The sequence below is a fragment of the Eutrigla gurnardus genome (genome assembly GCF_963514095.1).
Source record: "Eutrigla gurnardus genome assembly, chromosome: 21".
NCBI lineage: Eukaryota > Metazoa > Chordata > Actinopteri > Perciformes > Triglidae > Eutrigla > Eutrigla gurnardus.
The window spans coordinates 10,217,745-10,234,101 of record NC_139932.1 but is presented as its reverse complement, the minus strand read 5'-3'; the positions used below and the strand labels follow the sequence as shown (position 1 = coordinate 10,234,101).

Here is a 16,357-nt window from a genome sequence, read left to right as displayed (position 1 = left end):
ACACACACAGATTATAGAAGACACCCAATATGGCATTCTGTTTGTACTTGAACAGTCATACGGCAGCTATTTGGCTATTTAAACCCAGCCCCTTCATTCTCTGCCTTCTAGATGCATAAAGAGTATACAAACATAGGACTTTCACCCAGCAGACTGGGATTTGGGTCCTGAGTAAAACCTATTTTTGCACTTAGCTGAAAACTTTTTTCAGTAGGCAGCAAAACTGTCTGTAATAGCATCAGCCTTAAGAACACAGTCTGTAATTCTTAATCAGTTGATCTGGTGTTGAACCTCGTGTCTTCTTATAGATATAATATGACATAATGCTGGTTGTTATTTTCACGCCAGCTGTTCCTGGTGTCCAACGGTGGCAAGTTTGTGAAGAAGACCCTGATTGGGGAGGCCTACGTGTGGCTGGACAAGGTCGACCTACGCAAGCGCGTGGTGAGCTGGCACAAGCTGCTCGCCAGCAGCGCCCAGATCCACTCGTAGGAGGAGACTCCGCCTCCAAGGGACTGATTCCTGTCATCCGGGTCACTGATCCACTCTTGTCGGGTATAGGGGGGGGTTGAGGGTAGGTTCTGGATACGGGCCGTTTATTTCATCTGTGTTTCAGGGCTCAGAGTTTTGGAAGATTCTTTCGTTCATAAGGGCAGCTCTGATGAGGATTTCTGTCGTGCGGGACGTTTTGGAGGAAGCAGTTAATGCGTTTACAGGAAACGGACACAAGTTTACAGGACGTACAGTGTACAGTGAAGTAGCCAGGGCTGAGTGGAACAGAGGTCAGTTCAGAGGTCAAGCACGGAATCAACCAGGTATAACACACTTTAATACACAACACACACACACACATGCACACTATTATTTAAGACAATTTGCACAGTCATTCACACAGAAGAGACGTATTTAATTCTACAGGGAATGGACACACTTGGATTTCCAATTTATTTATTTAGATGCTTTATCCGTGAAATATTTTCCTCGTTGCTTTATTACAAGTGCATTTCATTGTTTTAAGAAGCATTTTTTGGGGGAATGAAATATCGACTCCATTGCAGAGACCTCGTATTTATTTTTCTATTTATGATATCAGCGTAGAGTTCTATCATTTGTCTTCTCCTCAATTATTTAAGTGCTTCAAAATCTTTCCCTTGGGAAGGAAGCGTAGTATATTTTATAACACACAACCCAGCGTTCCACTTCACGAGAAAAAAAAAAAGAAGAAATCTCAGCAAGCATGAATTTATCAACAAAATCCTCTCCTACTTCACTTTTTACCCCATATTCTCCATCCGTAAATGTAACCTCAGTCGTATCAAATGATAATTGTTTGATAAAAAATGAATATTGATATATATATCAAATTGGACACTATATATTGTGCGCATGAGTCTATCTATACGGTATGCAGTGCCACATGTTCTGCACAAAAATCACCTCTAACGTTGTCTAACGTTCACTTTGTATATAGTGAAGTGTCATAGCCGGAAATGAATTATAACATATATAGATATATATATATATAAAGATTTCTTTATCACGGACAATCGAGTCTTGATGATTGTGACATAGAGGTTTTATTTACCCACGATACCCCGTAGAATGTGAGACATTAACCATAAGAGATTTAAGTATTTCGTGTCCTTCTTTGTGAGCTCCAGGCACATTGCGAGTCTTATAGTAGTCCTGCCTGTTCGTAGGAGCGGTCGACTCAACATTGCACGCTTTTGTGGTATTTTTGCACTTTTTTCTGCTTAGAATGTAAAATCATCATCCTGCTAAGAATCAGATAGCGATTATTTATTTATTTATTTTCCCAAGGAGAGGAAGTAGAGAGTTAAAGTAAAGTAATGACAATATCAGGAGATATTGTAGCGAACAAAAGTCAAATGTGGCGGGAAACTATCCATGAAAAAGCACCGTTAGCATTCTGAGATACGACAATGCTATCACAGTAGCATGTTGATGTTCTGTCCTAGCTTTATTTGTTCTAAATGTGTCGTCTCGATATCACCACTTAACCTTTGAATCATAAATGTTGTGTCTAAAAGTCTACTGAGTCCACTCTGTCTTGAAAAAGGTCGTTGTGAGTGTCTGTATGGGGGTCAAGCTGGTTCATTCAGCATTTTCAACTTAATATCTGAGTGATTTCTATGCAACACCTGCTGTATCAGAGTGGTAACTGCAGCTCGACTTGCCAGAAATGTCAGAAGAGAGGAATATTGATTTTTCTTTTGCACCGCTGTGTATTCACGTCCCCCATGAAGTGATTATTGCTTTAACGTGATTTTTTACATTTTTTAATTTTTGTATTGCTAATGTGAACCTTTATTTATTGCACGTTGAGACTATTTCATATGTTGTATTATATTTGTTTACAGGACATATCAGGTGTACATAAGAAAAGGTTTTGTTTTCTACACAATGTGCTTGTTTACAAGGTTTAGAGGACCTTTCTCGTCCTTGTGCTCCAACACACACTCATACGGAAATTATCATGCACAGGTCCCAAATTTCACAGTTATGAATTCCAACAAAAAACATATAAAGATTCCCATTTTTATTTATTCCCCTTGAGAGACGTGACCAAAATAGCGTTGTTATTAATGGACGTCATACCTGAAATGATAGTAGTTTTACAGTCTGTGTTTGTTTGCCTCTTATTTTTGTACTCTTGTGTGTAGCATCTTCATACCAAGTCCATGCATGTCATTTGCTCTGATGCATAGCTCTTCTTTTAAGTGTCGTCTGTCTAAAAATATTGACTTTAAAATCTCTCAAAACAAACAAAAAATTACACTCTCGCAACCACACACACACAAACACACACACACACACACACACACAGATGCTTTCTCTCTATTTCCAACCTTGTAAATACATAGCTTTTTATACTCGGGTTTGGGGAGCAATAGGTCTTTTAGCAGACAAAAAAATAAATAAAAAAGGTGTGTGAACATAGAAGTAAAAGGAAGTTGTTCTCCTCTCGATCAGTGTACAGTGGATAGGCTGAGAAACGACCTTACGTCTGTGTATAGCAACCCCAGATTTACCCGACCCTTTACACCGAACACTAAAAGGTTCACCAGAGTCTAACTACACAGAAATCTATCTTAACAACTCAAGCAGTTGCAGGAGAATTTAAATGTGCTCACACTGGATGTTGCATGTTTCAATGGTGGTTCATACTATTTTTGTGTCCAGATATTATTAAAGAGAAAAAAAAAAGAAAAAACAAAGAATGAGGTAGAGACAGATATAGAACAAAACGCTATAGAGGGGGGAAATTATAAAGAAAACCTATTAACAATTATTGATGACGTATGCTGACTGTACAAAGATTATGCTTGTAAAACCTGTCTGGTTTTTCACTTGTAAGTAAACAGAAAAAAAAATCTACTGTCATGGTTTTGTGATTGTATACAGGAGGTATTGATAAATTATGCAAATTGTGCTGTAAAAATGGCTGTTGCCCTATGTCTAAATATTAAATATCAGTACAAATTACATGCTGCTGTGTATTGCATTATTGATCATAACTGTTTTATTTTGGTACACGGAGGTTCATTCTGGGAGTTATCTTTACTTTTTAAAGCTCCCTGAGAGAGTTCATAGCTGTTTGCTGTGATGTGTGAAGTAACAGAATGTGACCATGAGATGGCGCCATGTGCCTTCAATTTGAGCACCTTAATAGGGCAGATACACAGCCGGGGTTCACAGGTGTTTTCACTCCGGTTGATTAGACCTTTTCCCCATTCTGTGAGTATGTGTTTGATTGACAGCTCCCCTCTCCTGTAGGACGTCTCCATCCAACTTCAAGGTAAGAGGTCTTGTTATATCCGTGTGTGTGTGTGTGTGTGTGTGTGGGGGGGGTGGCTTTATGCTAACATTTGTGCCTTAAACGGGGATTCTTTCTAGTGGCCAGCAGGGGGCGACCCCTCTGGTTGCAAACAGAAGTCACATTGCATAGAAGTCTATGAGAAAATGCCCCAACTTCTCACTTGATTTATTATCTCAGTAACAGTATAAAGATGGGTTTATGGTCTCACAAGTCTTCTTCAATACAGCATGATGCTAATAATATGTTAATTATGGTCCCATTTTGATTAAAATAGATGATAAAGCAGGGATTTCTTTATTATAATAATAATAAATTTTTCTAAAGCATTTTTCAAAACAAAGTCACAAAATTGCTTGACATGGTTGAACCTTTAAAAGGTTTAGAATCAAAGCAGAACAATGAACAAAGACAGTAACACTGTACTAAAGTGCCTTAACGGTCACCAGTAAAATCTTAAAATTAATTCTAAAGCAGTGAAGTGAGGCACAATACCAACGGGACCATGAATAGTATTTTAAAAGGCCTTTTGACACATTCTGCTTTCCTTTCTTGATTTTGTTTCTTCGCAGCACATTATTATATTTCCTTCTCATTCATCCATCACAAAAACCCCAGATGTTCTTTTAATTCCATCTCCTGTTTTAACGAGGTAAATAATGCATCTTCTATTTGTTTTCTTAGATAGAACTCATGGGTGGTCTTCCTCGTCCTCTTCTTTCCTTGAGCTCATTTAGGACAACAGTGACGCTGTTCTTCTTGCTTGTTTCCAAAGGCATAAACGCTTCACCCACTCAGCAAAAATGAGAGATGTTGTCTTTGTGCTCTGGAAAGAAAAGAATAGAAACTATTACGCTTTTGTACTGTGAGTCAGTAGGAACCGATATTTCAAAGCCATTTGACAGGCCAGTGGTGGAGGGTCACATAATGGCAAAAAATATGTTATTTCAGAGTTTGAGCTGTACTCAAATCTTAGAAGTCAACCTTTATTTTGTCAACAAGCTTCCGTGAGTTAGAGGAGGTTTTGAAATGTCTGCAACATGATACGTTTTTGATTTGCTCATTCTACTTTTATTCCTTCTACGCTCCTCTGTGTTGTACGTCATATTGTACAAGTTTAAATGCATTGTGCATTTTAAATACACATTTTTTGTCTTGAGGTTTAAAATAAATCACCTTTTTGTGATTATTTTTGTAAATAAATAAGATTTTAACAGCCAGATGCTGGTAAACAAGTTATAGATATTTGTATATTCTACAAACTGTTAACAGTCTTGGATTGAAGTATATGTGCAGGCATTGAGGAGAATAGAATTCTGCCTGCAGGGGGAGTGAGAAACCAGTTTTGCAGAGTCGCCCAATGGAAGCATTGACTTTATGTATTCCTCTTCTGTCAAACACCTGAAGTCTGAGCTCACAAAATTATACCTTCACTGCATGAATGCATTTTATTTTGTTGCTCTTAATTTTCAGACAAACAAGAGAAAGAGGTGTGTGTGTGTGTGTGTGTGTGTGTGTGTGTGTGTGTGTGTGTGTGTGTGTGTGTGTGTGTGTGTGTGTGTGTGTGTACAGACTGTGTGTCAGCACCTGCTGGGCGGTGACTCTGCAGCTGCAACCACAAACCACCTGCTCCTGCCTGCTGAGTGTGTCACAAAATAAAAATGAGTTGGAGACTTTTCCCTCAGACATCCAAAACCTTTTTACTCTCGGCACAAAATGCAGCCTTTACTTTAACAACCGACGCCTCATTTGCACCTGGAAACTACTTGCAGTTGCAGTAAAGCTCTAATTGTCAGCATATTGCTTTGACTGGATAATTTCACAGTATAGAGAATTTAAAAAATGTAATTGACCTTATCCACAAAATTGTCTATTTTCACATTTATGTGAATGTTATGTTAAAATTAAATTAAATTACCATAACGTATTAAAGGATATCTACTAAAAGTAATATTACAATCAATAAGCTATTTTGAAACCAAGCCCCAACTGTCGTGACGATCCTCAGTGTGTATCACTGCCTTAAAAATAAAAAAAAGCCACAGAGTGGACCACGGATCTACTTTCCCCATTCAATAATAGAGTCGTTACATTCTGCTCTTTAATGGTGTTCAGACACAAAGCTCCTAAACAGTTGTGTGAGGCCTAATGATGGCTAAAGCTGGGACTCTTCATCATGGCCGGTGGTGCACGGACACCTGTTGCAGACACCATAAACGGCTGCGATGGCTGTTTGGGGGCTCAGGGAGCAGTGGTGAGTCTCAACTGTATTTTTAAATCGAGAAAACATTTTTAAATATAGAAGAGTGCTGAGGTCTTGATACAAACTGCACTCAGAATGTTTGACATGTGTACAGATATTCAATTCATTAAGCTGAAGAAAGATGAATTTATACATTTGAAATTCTGTATATTTGGGGGGGGGGGGGGGGGGCTTTTAACAGAGTAGCTCAAGATTTTGAGGAGAAAAAGCTAATACGCTTTCTTGGTCAGATAGAAAGGTTGGTACTACTTTGATATGTATTTACAACCAGCAGCCAGTAAACTTAGTTTAGCTGAGCTTACCATAGAAAGACTAGAAACATAAGGAAACCAGTGAAATTTAGAGGTAGGTGATTTTTCCAGGCTCCGTCAGAGCCCGGTTAGCTATTTCTGTGCTAAGCTAATCCTAGCTAAGCTACGCTAAGATAAGCAACTGCTGGCTGTAGCTTTATATTTAGCAGACACATGAGTATTATTTTGATCACTGACCTACTGTAATTGAAAAATGTGGGTGTACATTTGCCCTGATTTCACTTGATTTATTCCATTCACCCATCGTCTACTTGCTTACAGTGTTATGATAAAGAATTTAACTTAATTACACCTATTATACACCTGCTCCTAACGCTCCTATCATTTCTTTTTAGAAGTGCTTGTGAGAGAAGGGTGTAAAGTGTAAGGACACGGCTTGGTTGACTTTCTCGTGCGCTTCCTGCTGGAAACACTCGGGTTAAATCAAAGGATCGCTCTCTGCTGTCCATATCATCCCCTTTCCGTCCCCCCCTCTCGTTTTATGTCGCCTGTGTTGTCTTTCATAGTCACCCTCTCCATTCATCTTCAACTCCCCCTCCTGTTCTCTCCCTCTCTCTCTTCCGGATGGTTCCCTCAGATCCTTTTACCTCTAAAGATGTGTTTGTTCCCTTCTTTTGCCTTCAAAGACCAAGCCCGCTTCAGACCTGGGAACGGCGTCTGTGATTCACCGAGCGATGAGGCTGATCAAAAAGGCAGAGATTTGCAGAGGCCACATCAGATGACGTCGCCGGATGCGTCGGCTAATCCGAGGGGTTCACGAACCCATCGATCGGGACTTCGATCACCAAGGAGGATCATCAACATAAACTGAGAGGTCATTTTGAAATATTTGTTCTATGAGGCTTTGTTTCTTGTTGCAGGTTTCCAATGGATACGAAATGTGACAAAAAAGATGAGATTTCTAGTCATAATAGTCGACGAGTTGGCAAGTCTGCCTACCACTTTGGTCCAGTCTGAAAAACCTCAACCTCATTTGATGGATCGCCATGAAGTTTTGTACAAATATTCATTCTCCCCAGAGGACAAATCCTACACACTTTGATGACCCCTTGCTAAACTTAGATTGGGCACATAGTTAAAAAATATATCTGCTAAACATCACAATGCATTAAACCCAAACTCTAAGCTACATGCACCAAATCATTTGACATCCTAATACAATTACAGAGACCTATTAGATAGCAGGAGAGTAGAAACCATATGGTTTAATGACCAGAGCCCTCTAAATGTGTTGTGCTGCTCTAATATGGACGACGATACACAGATAGAGATGTGCTTACGCTATCAGGCAACTAATGTTAGTGTCCTGATATTATTGGTTTAAGTATACAGGAGAGCCTGGTAACGTAAGGAGCTGTGGATCATGAAGATTGGGCCGAGTAGTTATTGTATATGAGGTGGTACATTTTGGGGAATAAAGACTAATATGTGACAGTTTACTTGTCACAATTCACTCTATTAGGAATTCAAGTATCTATCAAATGATGACACTAGTAGAGAAGCAAAAAAAGTTAATTGTGGAGGAAGGAAACAAAATGTTTTGAGTTAAAAAAAAAAAAAGGAAAAAAAAACCTTCATGTCGAATCACCTTGAATCCCTCCTAAAGCCTAGTCCTTGTCACCGGATTCCTGTTTCACCCTGAGGTGCTCCTTCGCCGGGCCATAACTTCTCGTCCTGACAGAAGAGCTTTCGCTTCTAGTAATGTGATCAGTCAGTGCACGGAGGGGACTGAGGCGGCCTCCGTCCTGAGTGAAACATCATATCATACACATTCGCCATCACTTCTCTTTCACTGAGTCAATAAGGCACAACCATGCCGACTGTCACCAAAGAGGGGACTGTGGTGCAACAAAGCAGATGGTTTTGTGTGTGTGTGTGTGTGTGTGTGTGTGTGTGTGTGTGTTGCTTGATGTTATTACTGATGGTCAGTCGGAGATAAACATGAGGATTTTCTAAAGCCACAAAGAATTTTCAACAAAACCAACATGAATAATGTAGAGATGTGAAGCTTCACTCAGTCTTAGAGGAATAGTTTGGCATTTTCGGAAATTCATTTATTCTCTTTCTTGCCGAGAGCTATAGGAAGACTGATGTCTGTTGGTGCATATGAAGCTGCTATAGCTGTTGGTTAGATTAGCTAAGCACGCGGACTGGAAACAGCTAGCTGAACCCTGTCCAAAGATAACAAAAGCCACTTAGCAGGGCCGTTAAAGCTCACAAAGCCGAAGTGTAAAAACAGCTTGTTGTGGTTTTGCGGGATCATTTAACATAACTGTAGCTGTACAGGGCTGACGGCCCGCCAACAGGAACCCCTGCCAAAATATTTTCTGTTAATACCAAAAATAAATATCCACTCCAGAGTTTCTCCTACATTTATTCTGCAGCGTTGCACCGCCATAACACGTCTGTAATAACAACAGGACAGTGGAGTGTCTGTGGGTAGTTCATGTCTGTAATAACAGGACAGTGGAGTGTCTGTGGGTAGTTCATGTCTGTAATAACAGGACAGTGGAGTGTCTGTGGGTAGTTCATGTCTGTAATAACAACAGGACAGTGGAGTGTCTGTAGTTCACAGCTGTAATAACAACAGGACAGTGGAGTGTCTGTGGGTAGTTCATGTCTGTAATAACAACAGGACAGTGGAGTGTCTGTGGGTAGTTCATGTCTGTAATAACAACAGGACAGTGGAGTGTCTGTGGGTAGTTCACGTCTGTAATAACAGGACAGTGGAGTGTCTGTGGGTAGTTTACGTCTGTAATAACAGGACAGTGGAGTGTCTGTGGGTAGTTTACGTCTGTAATAACAGGACAGTGGAGTGTCTGTGGGTAGTTTACGTCTGTAATAACAAGACAGTGGAGTGTCTGTGGGTAGTTTACGTCTGTAATAACAGGACAGTGGAGTGTCTGTAGTTCATGTCTGTAATAACAACAGGACAGTGGAGTGTCTGTGGGTAGTTTACGTCTGTAATAACAGGACAGTGGAGTGTCTGTAGTTCATGTCTGTAATAACAACAGGACAGTGGAGTGTCTGTAGTTCACATCTGTAGTAACAACAGGACAGTGGAGTGTCTGTGGGTAGTTCATGTCTGTAATAACAACAGGACAGTGGAGTGTCTGTAGTTCACATCTGTAATAACAGGACAGTGGAGTGTCTGTGGGTAGTTCATGTCTGTAATAACAACAGGACAGTGGAGTGTCTGTAGTTCACATCTGTAATAACAGGACAGTGGAGTGTATGTAGTTCACATCTGTAGTAACAACAGGACAGTGGAGTGTATGTAGTTCACATCTGTAGTAACAACAGGACAGTGGAGTGTATGTAGTTCACATCTGTAGTAACAACAGGACAGTGGAGTGTCTGTAGTTCACATCTGTAATAACAGGACAGTGGAGTGTCTGTGGGTAGTTCATGTCTGTAATAACAACAGGACAGTGGAGTGTCTGTAGTTCACATCTGTAATAACAGGACAGTGGAGTGTCTGTGGGTAGTTCATGTCTGTAATAACAACAGGACAGTGGAGTGTCTGTAGTTCACATCTGTAATAACAGGACAGTGGAGTGTATGTAGTTCACATCTGTAGTAACAACAGGACAGTGGAGTGTCTGTGGGTAGTTCTGTAATAACAACAGGACAGTGGAGTGTCTGTGGGTAGTTCATGTCTGTAATAACAACAGGACAGTGGAGTGTCTGTGGGTAGTTCATGTCTGTAATAACAACAGGACAGTGGAGTGTCTGTGGGTAGTTCATGTCTGTAATAACAGGACAGTGGAGTGTCTGTGGGTAGTTTACGTCTGTAATAACAGGACAGTCGTCCTTATTAAGTGAATGCGGAGACAGGGAGTCAGCTTTATATCAGGTCATGTGACTCGGCCTGCTCTCCCTAATGCTCACAACCTGCATGTTTCCACAGATGTCAGCATTCAGAAAAGTGACCATAAGGCCTGAGATCATCACAAAAGTAGGAGCTGGCCAAAAGAACACACTGTGTCTTCTCTACTTGACTTTCAAGTGTAATTTGATGTGAAAAATGGCCGTGGGTGTGTTTCAAATGTCATTTGAATAAAATGCAAAAGATTTTGCCCTTAAAATGTGTTTTAATGAGCTGCTGCATTTTTAAAATCAAACCATGGGGGGGGTTTAGCTCAGGAGGTAGAGCGGGTTGGCTGGCAACCGCAAAATTGCCGGTTCGATCCCCAGCTCCTCCTAGCTGAGTGCCTGGTGTCCCTGAGCAAGACACCTCACCCTAATTGCTCCTGACGAGCTGGCTGTCGCCCTGTGTGGTTGACTCTGCCGTCGGTGTGTGAATGTGTGAGTGAATGGGTGAATGTCAGTCATTACTGTAAAGCGCTTTGGAGAAAAGCGCTATATAAATGAGGCCATTTTTACCATTTACCATTTACCATATTACTAGGCACCACTTCCACATCTCTGCTCTCATATTAAAAATGAGAGTTTGGGAGAGCAGGTTGAAACTGATTATTCATGGCTTAATGGGTGAGGTTAACACTACAAACGGGTGGTTTACTGTTTCTTAAAGGGGAAAAACATCTGGTGGAGCAGATTATCTTTATTTTACCAGCAGCTTTCAGAGAATTTCTTCTTCTTTTTATTATTATTTTTATCATTATTGCCCTCTCTGTGCCGCTCCCATTGTGAACACTCACACAGTAATGGGCGCTCACTGGTTGGGAAAACAACAGCCTTGTGGCTCGGTCGTGAGGAGTCGGCGTGGAGACAGCGAAGGGGTTGCTAGGCGACGGCAGCTGGGCAATTCCCTGGACAGGTGGGTGGGGTCGGGGGCTGGTGATAGAGGCCACACCTGCTGCATGCCAGACACACACACACACGCACACACACACACACACACACACACACACACACACACACACACACACACACATTCCTAATTCACTCAGAGGCACAACCTTTACATAAACCCCCCTGTCGCTTCCTATTACACATGTGGTTGCACTTTTGATTTGACTTCTTTTGCTGCTCTTTTGTGGAAACATGACCTCAAGAAAACTGTACCACAGGGGTCAAATGAGAAGCAGTGAACTGATAGCTGAGAACCACGTAACCTTCAGACAAAGTTGAATCTAATGCCCAGCAAACAGACGGACACATGTCACATGTGGCAGCCAGTTTTAACTGCTTATTTTCAGATTCACTGAGTATGCAGGCTGGCACAGGGAGCATCTGTTTACATTCTAAACTTGTAAGAAACAGAATAAAAAAATGCATTTCAAATTGTCTCCTTTTTTTAAGTGTACTGTTGCAGGTGTAACTGATAAAATGAATAGGTTTCCATGCAGGTGAGGTAGTTCCAAGATCCTGGTATTCAACATTCATTGAATATGCATGCTGGCTCTCATGGCGTACTGGGAAACTTGATGGAAGTGATTAAAAATGAGTTTCACCTGCTTTTCCTGCCACGTCTACTAAAATGTCTACTGTGAAAATAGTCGATTGCTTTTGGGCCAATACTCACTTTGCTTTTTAGCTCCGTGTTGTTCTCCTCCACCTGCTGAAGGAAATATCTATTTTCTAGAAGGTTTCTCTATGTTCACCCTCTTAATGATGACGTGGGCTTGGTGGTAAATCTCAATCATTACACGGTTAAATCGATCTGTTGACATAAATATATTGATTATTATAGCAGCTTTAAGGATAAACATTCCACACCGGGTGTCTAAACATTTAAGTCTATGGGATGTATTTAGTCATGCCCAATTTGCTGCTTTAAGAGGCCCTTTGTAAAATACACTAATCCCTGTGAAAATCCCATATAATCCTATTTAAGCGAGTGTTGCGTTTGCTTGCTTGGTTCAAAAACAGCATGAGGGATTGGTGTTGGATATTCATATGTGGTAACACATGGCGCCTTTTGCTTTTTTTTTTCCTGCTTGTGGCATTTTGTTACTCATTAACTGGTAATTTCCTCCCTTGCGTGTTATAGGCTGTGTGTTCCCGTACATCTATATATAATAAATGTATCTGTAAACACTCCTCTCTTCCACCTCTGAGGCCTGCCGGGCAAAAAGCCCCAGATGACCAGCTTTTACACAAGTTATAGTGAAACCAGAGTGGAGAGACATGGTCAGCTGTTTGCACAGTAAATTTAATTTGGGATTAATATAACAGCAGGCGGGTAACATTTAGCTTGGTTTGTGTGCTGACCCTCACTGGCAAACACAGCATGCACCCATACACACACACACCCACAATCACAAATTATGATCAGAAATAATAACTTTAGGGTTCCGTAATAAAGTGAGGAGCTCTGAGGAAATTAGTCAGAGATTAGCTTTGTATCTGACGAGGGACGTTGGAGAGAAAACTCATTAGAAAGTAGCATATCCCCGGTATTTACCTTGCCTGGTGTCCCGCTAAAGAAAAATGTCACTTCATATTAAATTTGCCACAGCCCTTGGAGCAAGCGGAATTTATTATCACACTGCACTGCACTGTCGCAACATTTAATGAAGGCTCATGATGATACATAATAAAACAGAGGGCCTTTTATTAAATGGGAATTGTGAGTTTTCTCTTGAAATGTTTTGGGGGCAAATCGGACGTTGAGGGCGGTCAGGCTGAGGGCCTGAAAATGCTTTCAGCGACAGAGCAGAGTTGTCCTTATGTGCACTTCAATCCCAGCCGGTCTGTGGCGTGTCCTTGTTATCAAGGATGCAGAAGAGGGACAACAGAGCACATAAAAGTCAGCTGTGACGGATTGACACTGGAGAACAGATCATTCTAGGAGGCAAAGTGATGCTTCAATAGAGAAATACAGATATATTCTAAGAAATGAAAGCAAAACATCAAATTCTTAACCCTAACCCTTTTTATGACTTGTTTACACTTTGATCATCAGCTGGGAGGATGACAGGAGACCTGAACGACACATGTGGGCAGCAGACAGGAAGGTTTCTGCGCGCCATGCGTAATTGTTGCACGTCAAAAACACACTGTAAAAAGAAAAAAAGTAACAATCCAAACTTCAAAATGATGTTATCTAGTGTTATTTTGTTGTATGTTTCTTTAAAAGTGAAATTTAACCAGTAGATTTAAGCAATTCCACTTTCCACAAAATATATTAAACAAATACATATTTGTTTGAATCTCTGTTTTAATGGAGCAGAATACAGAATGACTCTCTCCAAAACCATTCAGAAACTAACACACACACACACACACACACACACACACACATACACACACACACACACACACACACACACACACACACACACACACACACACACACACACACACCACGTGTTTCACGGGAGCTCGCTGCTACACGGCGGGGGCTGATATTTTTTACAGTGTGCGGAAAGAGGCACCGCTCTGCCTGGCCAAGCCGAAGCCCCAAATGCGCCCTCCCCTTTCCTCCTTTCCTTTTTTGACACGCGCCGTAGCTCTCCTCTAATAGCCTATCGCAGTTTGAGACACTTAAGTCACACACACACACACACACACATGCACGCCTGAAACCAAAAAAAGCACACGCTCCTCAACTCCACCGGGAGGGCGGGACGCGGATGCCAGAATATGAGATTTGTTTCCAAACGCGCACCGATGGCGGTGTGAGGCGTTTGGCTTGAGTACGCGCGCCGTTGAGGATTTGTGAAAGCTCCTTTTTTTGTGCATCTTTTTTCCAGTCTGGATCTTGGCTGTCGGGAACTAAAGCAAACAAAAGCTATGGATTACTCCGTGTGCTTACTTTTACTGCTGTCAACCGTCTCGTCGGTGTCGACCGGACAATTCCCAACGGCGCAGATGTGAGTACAGCTTCATAACAGCCTGTTGGCTTTTCTAGGGGGGGAGGACTCGCTAATATGCTGCATGGCAGGTTTGTTTATCACAGTCGAGATTCATATGAAACGTCTCGATTCGTATATTCCATTATTGCACTTGGAACATGATCCTCGAAGCGTCTCTCAGCAGAAAGTGCTTCCTTCTTGCCAAGTGATGATGGTTGCACATTACTTGGGATACAACTTCACCCCGTCGAGCACGATATTTAAAGCTTCTGTCCATTTGTTTGCCAGCTTGCAGCGGGGTGACCTGTTGTCAAATGAATCATCCCAGGAAGGTGGACTGAGGTCTGGATGTCGCTCATGGGGGGTTCCCAAGCTTTCCCTCTACCACAGACCTATTAGACCACCGGCTGTTTGTGTGTGTGGATGAATCTGATTCCTTTTAATATGGAAAAAAAAGCCCATTTCCTGTTTCCAGCTTTTATTATGTTTGGATTTGGACTGCTTCCTGGAACTGGACTGGAAGTTGTGACTTTATTGACCAAATACTTAATTAATTAATCAATCAATAAGATAATTGAAAGAAAAATCAATTAAAAAGTAGTTTTTTTTTCCTGCAGACCACGGTTTGACTTCACTTGAGAAACTTTCTAAGATTCACTCTCAGGCCTAACCGACAGGTTTCTTTATAGGTGCAATCAGAATATGATTTAGATTAAATCTAAGGATATTTAAGTTCATATCTTGTCCAACATGCAGGCTGAAACCTCCCTTCTTGCCCTGCTGGGTTGCTGTCCCACTCCCTGTCAAATCTAAATCTGACTCCCAACCTCTTTATTTATAGCTGTGACGGATGATCTATCCACAGGCCCTAAATGAGACAAACATACAGGTGTGTGGGCCTTTTTCAGCCGCCATACTACACCTCCCACTTCATCAACAGGTTTTATGATATTCCAGATGGGTTTTCGGGCGGAGGCCGGGTCCACAGCGTCGGGTTTTGAATGCAGCCCAAGTAGTCCCCTAGAGAGGTGGTGAGCCGTGATGGCACTCAGCCTAATGGCCGAGTACAATGATGTCAGACTAGCCGAGTGGCCTGCCCACTCCCGATATTTCATGGGCACTAAGTGGATTGATCTGTGGGTTATGTGCATGATATTCACAGGCGTGGCAAGCTTTCACTAACGTAGTCGACCGACTGAATGAAACCAGGCGATTTAAAAAAAAAAAAAAAATCAGCAACAGGAGTGGAGGAAAAGATTCTCCGCTTCTCTTGCTCTTGTGCTCGTACTCTTGCGGTGATGGTGATTTTGAGTGACAGGTCTCAAGTTGACTCCTCAAGGTTAACGTCCCAGGGAGGAGCAGAGGAACCAAGGGCAAGGGTGAAGAGACTGACCCATCGTTCTCCTCCAGGAAATTTAGGAAGAAGCGAAGCACTTCAGTCGCTCAGTGTGACTAAAATCGCCATATCCTTCTTCCTTCCCTTCTTTCTCACCTCCCCGTCTCATGGCTCAAAGTGTGACTGTATCTCTGGGCTCCATCTCCAACCTCACATGCCAGCATCTGTCTGCTTCAGATCTCCATGTCCCCTTCTCCTTCCTCTCCGCTTCCCTCCATCCCCCCTTCTCACTATCTCCACCATCACCCCTCCTTCCCCCCCTCCATCTTGCTCAGCCCTCTGTCCATCTTCTTTCCGTCCGACTCCCTGCACATCTCTATCTCTCTCTCTCTTCTCCTCTTTTTTTTGCCCCGAAGGCGGATGATTAACATCATCGAATCTGAAATGCAGAGTCTGATGTCACAGACTTGTGCCCCAGAGATCTTGGCGCCAGGGAACGCATTGAGAGATACGGAGACGGAGAGAAAAAGAGATGAATAATAAAAATCCCAGACCGCTTGGCCTTATTGATCCCATATATTTACTGCAGGACACTTCCGTGTGTGTGCCTGTTTACACCACCCTCGAGGCCAAAAAAAAACACATCCTGATCTCTGTGTCATCACGTGACAACGCACTGAAGTCATCCATCCGGTCCAAGACGTGGCTTCGGCCTTAGTCACCGAGCGACTCCATCCTCCCCTTTTTTTTTCTGTCACCCTCTGCTCCATTTCTCCCACTCTCACTTGCTTTAAAAATAAAAAAAATGAGTAGATTTCATGCTCAACCAGCTAAAGAGCCACG

At 41.9% G+C, this 16,357-nt stretch overlaps 2 protein-coding genes across 2 annotated transcripts in view; both read left to right on the top strand.

The window, feature by feature from the left end:
* Positions 1–3,505, top strand: part of pcloa (piccolo presynaptic cytomatrix protein a) — a 52,137-nt gene extending 48,632 nt beyond the window's left edge. Inside the window, exon 26 of the mRNA XM_084038643.1 lies at positions 349–3,505. Coding sequence (XP_083894769.1) covers positions 349–492 — 144 coding nt within the window. The 3' untranslated portion in view covers positions 493–3,505. The remainder of the gene's footprint in view (positions 1–348) is intronic.
* A 10,400-nt stretch (positions 3,506–13,905) lies between these two features.
* cacna2d1a (calcium channel, voltage-dependent, alpha 2/delta subunit 1a) overlaps positions 13,906–16,357 on the top strand; it is a 72,824-nt gene continuing 70,372 nt past the window's right edge. Inside the window, exon 1 of the mRNA XM_084038793.1 lies at positions 13,906–14,196. Coding sequence (XP_083894919.1) covers positions 14,117–14,196 — 80 coding nt within the window. The 5' untranslated portion in view covers positions 13,906–14,116. The remainder of the gene's footprint in view (positions 14,197–16,357) is intronic.